The sequence below is a fragment of the Castor canadensis genome, chromosome 13, assembly GCF_047511655.1.
Source record: "Castor canadensis chromosome 13, mCasCan1.hap1v2, whole genome shotgun sequence".
Lineage (NCBI taxonomy): Eukaryota > Metazoa > Chordata > Mammalia > Rodentia > Castoridae > Castor > Castor canadensis.
The window spans coordinates 8047678-8057792 of NC_133398.1; the positions used below are offsets into that span (position 1 = coordinate 8047678).

Below are 10115 nucleotides of genomic sequence, written 5' to 3' on the forward strand. Positions count from 1 at the left end.
CCACCCCTCCCATTTTAGAAAAGGAGAAACTGAAGTCTGCACGGCCAGACAGTCACTGCACGGTGGCTCTGACACCCTCTAGATCTCTTTCCTCTGCGGCCCCAGGCAGGAACCCTGTAGTAATGGGGGAGGATGGAAAAAAAAAAAAGGAGAAGAGAAGCTGGAGCTTAGACCCCGCCCAGGATGCTGAGGCTCCGCCCCCAGACCACAGTCCTCCGCGCCAGCCACGCACGTCCCGCCCCGGCCGCGCAGGCCACGCCCCAGGTCGCGCCGGCCGCCCTCGTAGGCCCCGCCCCTCTCGTGCAGACTCCGCCCCCGGCACGCAAGGTTCCGCCCCTCTCCGCAGGCCCCGCCTCCGCCTCCGGCCGTGCTGGTTTGACTTGCAACCTCAAGAAGCTGAGGCCGCGGCGCCGCCTCCGCCCCGAGGCTCCGGCTTCGATCCCGGCTCGCCCGGCCCGCGGGACATGGAGCTCCGAGCAGCGGATCGTGAGCCTCCGGCACGCCCTGCCTCGTCCACCTGGTTAGCGCCCGGCCCGGGGGAGGGGGCTGTGGAATCTTGAAGAAGGGTAAAAAAATCCCATGTCCTGCGGTCCCAGGCCTCTCCATCGTCCCGCGGGTAGGGAGGAAGGATGGCTGGGGTAGAAATCGGGCTCCTGGCTCTATCAGCCTCAGAGCCGAAGGGTGACCTTGAACCGACAATGCCTCCTCTCTGCCTCTCCTTCCCACCTGCACGATGGGGCTTGGTTTGGCGGGAGGGCTCCCGAGAGTCGCTGATCACAGCTCCTTTGCATGTCCGATGTGTGAAGACTAAGGTGTTTGATTCCTAGGCGCCATTTGTCTTGACCCTGGCCTGTATCGTCCCCTGCCTCATTTCTCCCCACATCCTGGGACTCGGACTGCCTTATCCCTTCTTGGCTCTGAGTTTCTGGGTCTTGGCAGGTGCCCAGCTCACACCCCTTTCCATCCCAAGTCCTGGGGACAGCAGTCTCCTGACTGCTGAGGGCCGGCGACAGCATGAAGGCTCGGGTAAGTGGCACGGAAGGAGGAGGGTCCACTGGGGACTTGGAGCTAACTTGGGGCAGAGCAGCTTTCGGCCTTCCCACGCAGGACTGATGGTCACTTGTATGTGTGTGTGTGCTGGGGATGCAACCCAGGGCCTTGCAAATGCTAAGCACACAGCTCTGCCACCTAGCTGCACCCCAGCCCCATGGTTGCCTCTAACCCCACTGCCTCTAAGCAGAGAAGGGGGATTGGCGGGTTTGAGTCCCCACCTCTGTGTGTGTGTGTGTGTGACCCCAAGAAAGTGACATCCCCTTTTGGTTTCTGTTTCTTGCTCTTCTCCCCCATAAAATCGAGATAATAGTACTACAGGTCACCCTCGTGAGGTCCACTTGAGAGCAGAATAGCCAGTGAAAGCTCAGGCCAGCTGCTCTTTCCTTATTTGGGAGCCTTTGGTTGTGGGGGGAGAGACTTGATGTTAGGGGAGCCATCCTCCACTGATCCAGTCAAGGTCTCTGGGTCTCTGGTCCCTTGTGGGCAGGGGACCAGGTGCTATGTAGGGCCTGAGGCCTCAGGGACTGAACCCCCACCCTTGAACAGCTGGCTGTACAGAGGAGACTTATTTTTAGAAGTTGATGTGGCTTATGGGCAGAAAAGAAAGGGGGGGCCTCCGGCAGGATATGCTGGGGGCTGCAGGTGGGAGCCGCTTCCTCACCTCTAATTGTAAGAGCGTTGGCCAGCTATGAGGAGGTTCTGAAGGATAGCTTAGGGCCTAGAAAATTGGAGCCCAGAAAGACACAGACTTGTGGCCACAACTGTTCAGCACACAGTGGCAAGACCCAGGGTCCTGTCCTCTACCAGATGATACGACTTCTCCAAGTCTTGGTGGGGGCTTTCACTGAATCTGCCAGCAGGAAAAGCCCCAGGCCAGACCTGGTTAGAGGGTACAGAGGGCTTCCTGGTTCAAACAGCCTTTGGCACATGGTTCCTCCAGGCGGGAGCCTCAGGCAGCGGTCTTCCAGTTACTGAAAGCATTTCCTTGGGTCTCCTTCCACCCCCTGGACTGCTGAACCAGATCCTGGTCCTCAGCCAGGAGGAAGCACTGAGTCAGCTAGGGGTGGAGCTGGAAGTGGGTCTGTGGGGGCAGCGCTGGGCCATGGGCTGAAGGTCATGGCTATGGAGCAGGTATAGAGGCTGCATAGTGCACCCAGTCAGTCTTCCAAGTGAGAATATGGGCTCTGGAACCTAGAGATAAACTTCTATCCTGCATTTCCTTGCTGTGCAGCTAGAGCAAAACGCTCCACCCCAAACTGCTTTCCTTATCTAGATTAGGGGAAGCTGGTGTTACCTCCAGGCTTCTCCAGAGCCTGGTAGCCCCAGGAAGGCTCAGTCATTGGAGACTGGGGATTCTTGGAGCTGCTAAAGTAGCGTCTAGAGCCTGGAGGCCAGGTGCAGCCCCCCATGAGGACTGTCTCCCCCAGGGTCGCCTTCTGCTCATTGTGCTATGCTCCTTGGCCTTCTCTGCCGTCTACATCCTCCTGTGCTGCTGGGCCTGCCTGCCCCTCTGCCTGGCGACCTGCCTGGACCGCCATCTTCCTGTGGGCTCCAACCCCACTGTGCCAGGCCCCCTGCACTTCAGTGGATACAGCAGTGTGCCGGATGGAAAGGTGAGTCAGCCAGGTCATGTGGTCAGTGCTGCCAGGATGCCCCCAACTCCAGGGGCTAGTGAGAACTGGGCTTGTGCCAGGCCAGCCTAGATACTGAACTTGACCTCTCTGCTCACCAGCTATGTGAGCGCTGCCAGTCACTTTGTCTCACTGAGCCCTAAATTCTCGGAGGAAACAGTCTTTTTGTATTATGCAAATGTGGCCTGCCTGCTCCCAGCTGGATGCTGGGGATATAAAGATGGGGCAGACAGGGTGACTGCTCACCCGGGAGGCAGTGCAGCGGGAGGGATGGACACCATCCTAGCATTGTGATGGATGGCTCGTGCCTTTCGTGTACCCGCGATCTGTATAACGTGTGTACTTGGCACCTGCAGAGTGTCTGGTCTTGTGCTGACTGTTGTGAAGGACAGAGAGATGGCATAAATGAAGGTCATGTCCCATGCCACTGCTCTTCCTCTATGAGGGAGACAGGGCCACTGGGGTACAAGTTTTGACAAGGCAGGTGTGGCCTTTGCCCGTGGTGCTCACCTCTTCACACTGGCTCTGCCTGGTGAGGTTTGGGGCACGTCACACTCCTTGTCCTGTTGTTGATGGCCCCATGTGGTAGGTTTGCTATTTAGCTATTCTCTCAAAGGTGTCCTGCGTTGATGGACGTCCCCTGGTTCTCAGTATGGTGGGCTCTTGAAATATTGGTAAAGGGCGTGTGCTCAGGAACCCTGCCTTACTGGAGATGGGTTTTGGGTCTCTTCCCTGTGAACCTCAGTTGCCTTCTCATCCATAAATATGGGATGAAGAAGCCTGGCACCAGTGGCTCCAGCCTGTAATCCTAGCTATTCATGGGGCAGAAATCAGGAGGATCACCATTCAAAGTCAGCTCCAGGCAAATAGTTCACGAGACCCTATCTTGAAAAAAAAAAATCACAAAAAGGGGCTGGTGAAGTGGGTCAAGGTGTAGGCCCTGAGCTCAAACCCCAGTGCACCAAAAGAACAACTAAATTAAAAATATAAAGACTTTGTGAGAGCAAGGACAATACTGCTCAGGGCTGGTGGTGACCTAGGATCAGAACAGACCCTTGATTGTCAGGACAGCCCAAACCAAGGGCAGAATAAAGAAGTCTTGTTCTTTTATCACTGGGGCACAGAAAGTGGGCCTCCAAGTCCTTAAGTCAACATCATCAAATATAAAATATCCCTGAGTGGGATTTCATAGTGTGTTTTTTATTGACTGGAATAATGTCCCTATATCCTTTTCATGCCTCTGTAAACCCGAGTTCCCCAGGAAAGCATAGGGACCGGCATGGTGAGAGGCAGGTCCTTTTCCGGGAGCCCTGACTTCTGACTCCCTACTCAATGAGTATCTGCAGTGTATAACAGTTTGGGGCAAGGCCATTACTGTGCCAGTCACTCTCTGGGCATTTAAAAAGATCTTAGAGGCTGGGTATGATAGTTCATATCTATAAGCCCAGCACTTGGGAGACAGGCAGGAGTATTCCAACTTTTCTGTGCTAGCCTGGTTACATAGTGAGTTTGAGGCCAGCCTGCACTGCATACCAAGACTCTGTCTCAAAACAAACTTTTTTTCTCTTTTCTTTTTTTTTTTTTGAGGTACTGGAGTTTGAACTCAGGAACTTGAGCTTGCTAGGCAGGTGCTCTACCACTTGAGCCAGTCTTTTTTGCTTTGGTTTTATTTTATTTAATTAATTAATTTGTTCATTTATTTATTTATTTATTTTTGTGGTAGTAGGGTTTGAACTTAGGGCCTTCACCTAGAGTCACTCCACCAGCCCTTTCTTGTGATGGGTTTTTTCAAGATAGGGTCTTGTGAACTATTTGCCCAGACTGGTTTTGAACCGTGATCCTCCTGATCTCTGCCTCCTGAGTAGCTAGGATTACAGGCATGAGCCATCGGTGCCTGGCTTGCTTTGTTTATTTTTGAGATAGAGTCTTGAAGTATGCCCAGGCAGACCTTGACCCTGATCCTCTTTACTTTTCCCATATAACTGGGATGACTGGAATGACAGGCGTGTGTCACCATGCCCAGGCCCAGTTTTTATTGGTTGAGATGAAGTCTCCTCTCCCCCCACTCGCCTCTAGCCATGATCTTTTTTTGTGGCACTGGGGTTTGAACGCAGGGCCTCACATTTGCTAGGCAGGCACTCTTACTGCTTGAGCCATTCCGCCAGCCCTAGCCATGATCTTGATCTCAGCCTCCTAAGTAGCTAGGATTATAGGCTTGAGCCACCAAGCCCAGCTAAATCAGTTTTATTGAGAAGTCAGAGAGAGGATTATTGGCTTTCACGTGGAAAAATATCATCTGCTCCCTGAGTTTGGGCAGGAATTTTCCTGCTGCAAAGAATCCACTGTGTGTCCTCCATCTCCAGCCTCTAGGCAGCCTATTCTTGCACTTTCCTTCATCTGTGTCTGACCAGCTCATTTCCTCCAGCCATTTTCCAGTGCCTCCTCTCAAGTGAGCCAGGCAGATGTTGGCCCATTTTTACAGATGGGGGAATTGAGGCTCACAGATGCAGAGAGCCTAAGGCCACACAGCTAGGGATGGGCAGAGCCAGGATCAGGCTGAGAACCAGAGATTCCCAAAGCTGTTGTAGGCACTGAGACCCCTTCTTTTACTCATAAACCGGGTGCACTATGGGTGGGAAGGGAGGGGCCTAAGAGTTCTAAAGAACTGAGATTTGTGTTTACTTAACAAATGTTGATACGACATCCTGTCTGTTTCAGGAACTGGTCTAAGTTCTTTATAAATACCTGCTCCTGTAGCCTTAACAAGGTCCCTAGCATGCACAAACTATTAAGGACTTAGGAACAACAACAGTGACAGATACGGCTGATGAGGAAGCCACAGGATTCCTGTAGAATCTTAGTTGTCCCTTGCTATCTATCTGTGTGACCTTGGGAAAGTCACTCTGTCTGCCCATCTGCCAAATGGGTTAAGATCAGCCCTTGGAGGCGGGTGGGGTGGCTCACGTGGTAGAGCGCTTGCCTAGCAAGTGTGAGGCCCTGAATTCAAACCCCAGTGCCACCAAAAAAAAAAAAAAAATCAGTCTTTGAACGGATACAGCCATCCGTGGCCATGATGGGGAAGGGAGGAGCAGGTGGGTGGAAGCAGTGTCCAAGTCTCCCCCTTTCTCTCTCTCTCCCCTGCAGCCGCTCATCCGTGAACCATGCCACAGCTGTGCCGTGGTGTCCAGCTCCGGCCAGATGCTGGGCTCGGGTCTGGGTGCCCAGATCGACAGTGCTGAATGTGTACTACGTATGAACCAGGCGCCCACTGTGGGCTTTGAGGCGGACGTGGGCCAGCGGAGCACTCTGCGTGTCATCTCGCACACGAGCGTGCCGCTGCTGCTCCGCAACTACTCACACTACTTCCAGCAGGCCCGAGACACGCTCTACGTGGTGTGGGGCCAGGGCAGGCACATGGACCGGGTTCTGGGCGGCCGGACCTACCGCACGCTGCTGCAGCTCACCCAGATGTACCCTGGCCTGCAGGTGTACACCTTTACCGAGCGCATGATGGCCTACTGTGACCAGATCTTCCAGGATGAGACAGGCAAGAACCGGTGAGCCAGGCTGGCAGCTGGGCCTGCCCTCTCCAGGTGCCCCCTGTCTGTCCTGGGTCTGCCTCGGTGCTCAGCAGACCCTAGTGGTCCTGGCTTCTAAATGGGGGGCCGAAGGCGGTGGACCATCAAGCACCGGTTTAGAATCTAGTGGTGGCGAGGGGCATCGGGCCTTGCAAACAGGTGATGGGGCATTGACTGACTGAGGAGGTGTTAGGGGGCGCTGCCCTCTGGAGCAGATGGTCTGAGACCTGAGTCGGTCTCTGAGGTCCCTTCCGGATAACAGAAGGAATAGTTACAGTAAGAGCAGCCTCCCAGCCCTTCACGGTTTTAGTTTGTTTTTCAGATAGGGTCTTGAGCTATCTTTGCCCAGACTGGCCTCCAATCTCTACCTCCTGAGTGGCTGGATTACAGGCATGTACAACCGTGTCTGGCCCTCTCCTATTTCATCTCTTCCCTAAAAGGGCCCTCTGAACTCCCACCAGCCCCTTCTCCACACACCTGCTCCTCCCAGCTCAAGAAGTAGAACCATCAGCCTCTAGTGGTTCATCCAAAGACATGGGTTTCGCCCAGCTTCTCTCATGCCATTTGTCCCCTGCCACATACAATTGGCTCTTGAATCTCCTTCCATGCTTTTGGTGGCACCTCAGTCCCAGCCACTATCTTTTCTTGTCCTTGTAGCAGCCCCTCCCCAGGCTCTCTGCAATGCCCTTGCCCCTCCAGTCTGGGCCCCTCCTGCTCCATGACTTTCTTCCCATCAGTCCTCCACCCTCAGTCCCCCAGCAGCTTTACATTATACTGAGAACAAAGTTCAGACTCCCCTTCTCGCTCTCCTGCCCTGCCTGCCCTGAGATCTGGCTCTTTCACTCCCTGGGCCGTCATCTGTGGTCCTCTGACATCCACTCTTGTTCCCACCTGTAGGCCTTTGCACATTCCTGCTGCCTGGAACGTTCTTCTCCCAATCTTCCCATGCCATCCAGGTCTGGATGAGATGTCACCTTAGGGAAGCCCTCTCTGACCATCTTACCTGATGGATCACTTCCTGCCCTGACATTCCTTACCTCATTATTCTATTTCACCATCTTGGCAGCAGGCGTCACCCTCTGACACCTTGTTTACGTATTTGTCTTCCAGCTCCCCCTTCCCCTGAGAATGTTAGCACTAGGTATGACAGGTTCCGGGCCAGCCCAGGGCCTAGGAGGTCCTCAGTTTAAATGAATGTCAGGACCGGTTGAGGTGGGTGGCCCTCAGCGGCTTGGGTACCTAGTGCTGCTGCCTCTAAATTGCTGAGGCCTGGGGCTGCCCTCTGTGCCAGGGGAGACGCGAGATGGGAACTGACTGACAGGACTCCCTCCCTGAAGCCCCCTATGATTATCCCCATTTTATAGAGGCTCAGAGAGGTTAATGAGCACGATAGGGTTGGAATGGAAGAGCATTTGACTCAAAACATTCTTCCCATTACACATTTACCCACTGTGCTTGCTGCAGCCTACTGTCTCCCCAGGCCTGGTCCCTTAGATAGACGAGGGGAGGATGCGGCCAGAGCCTCACCCCCCATCACCAGGGTTTGGGAAGCATGACTTGGCTGGGTGGTGAACAGACCTGGGTTTGCATCCAGCTCTACCTCTGGCCCACTGCTGCCCATGGGCCGGCTCTGCCCCTTCCCCAGCCTCCTCCAGAACTTCCTCCCTAGAGGTGAAGTGAGTGGACTAAGAAGGAAGCCTGTACTGCTGCCCTGGGAGCGGAGGGTGCAGGAGGGACTGGCTGACTGTATTTCCACGTCCCCCAGGAGGCAGTCGGGCTCCTTCCTGAGCACTGGCTGGTTTACCATGATTCTGGCCCTGGAGCTGTGCGAGGAGATCGTGGTGTACGGGATGGTCAGCGACAGCTACTGCAGGTCAGACCAGCCGCAGGGTGGAGGGGACCGGGGAGGGCATGGGTCCCTCCAGAGCCTCAAGCTGGAGGGTCAAGAAGCTGTAGAGGCTTCATAGACAGGGGTGGCTTCATGCTGGGTGGCCAAGGCACAGACACTCCTCAGTGCCAGGCCTTGGGAACAAGCCATGATACCACCCCAGCCCTGCTGTGTGGCCTGGGCTACCTGATACCTCCTGGAGCCTCTGCCTCTTATAAGATCCAGAAAGGAATTGCACCTGTGGGCTGGGGGCATGGCTCAGTGGCAGAGCACTTGCCTAGCATGCATGAGGTCCCAGGCTCCATTTCCAGCACTGGGGGTAAACCCCCCGCCACGATTCTCAGAAAGTTCTTCAACAGTTAGGGAGTAATCTACACACATTGCAGGCACATATACATATTTGAGATATGTTACAGAGAAATTTTAGTTTTATTGTTTGGGCAGTGTGGCACTAGGATTTGAACTCAGGGCCTCGCATTTACTAGGCAGGCGCTCGCTCTACCACTTGAGCCACTTTGCCAGCACTTTTTTGTGATGGGTATTTTCAAGATAAGGTCTTGTGAACTATTTGCCCAGGCTGGCTTCCAACCTCCATCTTCCTGGTCTCTGCCTCTCAAGTAGCTAGAATCACAGGTGTGAGCAACTGGTGCCCAGCTTAAGAGTTTTTAGTTTTCAAAGTATTTAAACACCATAATATCAAGTTCAGAAATGGGTATGGTATTGTTTTGTAACGCTGTTACCTAACGCTATTATATTTCAATATTTTTATAACTAAGTAGTTCAGAAAAGAGCCCATTTTTCACTCTCTGTTCTCTTCGGAATCCATTTCTTGAGCATGTGGGCGAGACGGCAGGAGCTGAGTGCCCCTGGGCAGGTGGGTGTGCAGGGGTGCCAACTGTGCATGGGGAACTGAGGGCCGCCTTCACCAGTATTCCCGGACCCACAGGGCACTTCTCAGCCTTTGTCCTTGCCCTGGAAGGCGGATGTCCTCATCTCCCTGTACAGATGGGCTGTTGAGGCTCACAGGGTGCATCTGATCCAGAGTCACCCATCTTAGAAGAGGCAGAGCTGGGGCTCTGTGGAACCCTGGCTACTGGGTTCCACAGCTGTGGTGCTCCTCCCCTATCTGTCTTGGCCTTCCCCGGGGCCGGGCTTGGTCTCCCTGGGCCTACAATACCCGAGGAGGGGTGGCCGTGGGAGGTGGGCAGCTTGCCTGTCTCCTGCCAGTCCTGTTTGCACCCTGCAGGGAGAAGAGCCACCCCTCTGTGCCTTACCACTACTTTGAGAAGGGCCGGCTAGACGAGTGCCAGATGTACCTGGCACATGAGCGGGCACCCCGTAGTGCCCACCGCTTCATCACTGAGAAGGCTGTGTTCTCCCGCTGGGCCAAGAAGAGACCCATTGTGTTCGCCCACCCATCCTGGAGGGTCAAGTAGCCCCTGTGACCTGCAGCTGGCATTCCTCCGTGGGCCACCGCACTCTACCAAGAGCATTTAATTTATGACTTTTACCTCCTGCGACATGCCAGGGCAACCTAGGGTTCCTTCCTGCCCCTCCCTGGGGTTATTTGGAGCAGTCTCTAGCCTCATGGCTTGAGAGGGAGTGGAGGAGGTGCCCTTGTCTCCACTCCTGCTCCCTGAAGAATCCATATCTTCATTTTGGGGTTCATCCCAACACCAGGTCTTTCAAGTGGCCTTTGCCCTGGGCTGATGGCCCTGCACTCACCAGCATCTTGACCTTAGGCCAGTCCTGATCCTTCTACCTACCCCCACCTCCTTTGGTGCCATATTCTCAATCTGTTGCCCTGCTTCCGGCAGACTGGGGCCCAGGGTTTGCTGGACAGAGGGCCTTTGTGTCTTTAGACAGGGCCATCTTAGGAGTGTACGGGTAAACGTATGTTTTCTGGACACTGTCTAGCGTGGTCATGGGTCTGGGGCGGGGATTGAGACTTCTTTCCCTGACACA

At 54.5% G+C, this 10115-nt stretch overlaps 1 protein-coding gene across 3 annotated transcripts; it reads left to right on the forward strand.

The window, feature by feature from the left end:
• Positions 1-345: 345 nt before the first annotated feature.
• St6galnac4 (ST6 N-acetylgalactosaminide alpha-2,6-sialyltransferase 4) lies at positions 346-10057 on the forward strand. Of its 3 annotated transcripts, none has more exons than XM_074053130.1 (6): positions 346-520; positions 828-1026; positions 2481-2666; positions 5829-6241; positions 8028-8135; positions 9397-10057. In XM_074053130.1, exons 2-6 carry the CDS (start codon positions 1015-1017, stop codon positions 9584-9586), a joined length of 909 nt encoding a protein of 302 aa, XP_073909231.1. In that variant the 5' UTR covers positions 346-520; positions 828-1014; the 3' UTR covers positions 9587-10057. The 3 variants fall into 3 exon arrangements, with proteins under 3 accessions (XP_073909231.1, XP_020019869.1, XP_073909232.1); XM_020164280.2 differs by having other exon boundaries at positions 940-1026; XM_074053131.1 differs by lacking the exon at positions 828-1026.
• Positions 10058-10115: the final 58 nt, after the last annotated feature.

Excerpts from the sequence above, each read along its gene's own strand:
- St6galnac4 (XM_074053130.1), top strand. Across the intron at positions 2,667-5,828 it reads GCAGTGTGCCGGATGGAAAG|CCGCTCATCCGTGAACCATG; the intron begins GTGAGTCAGCCA and ends TCTCCCCTGCAG. Across the intron at positions 6,242-8,027 it reads GATGAGACAGGCAAGAACCG|GAGGCAGTCGGGCTCCTTCC; the intron begins GTGAGCCAGGCT and ends CACGTCCCCCAG.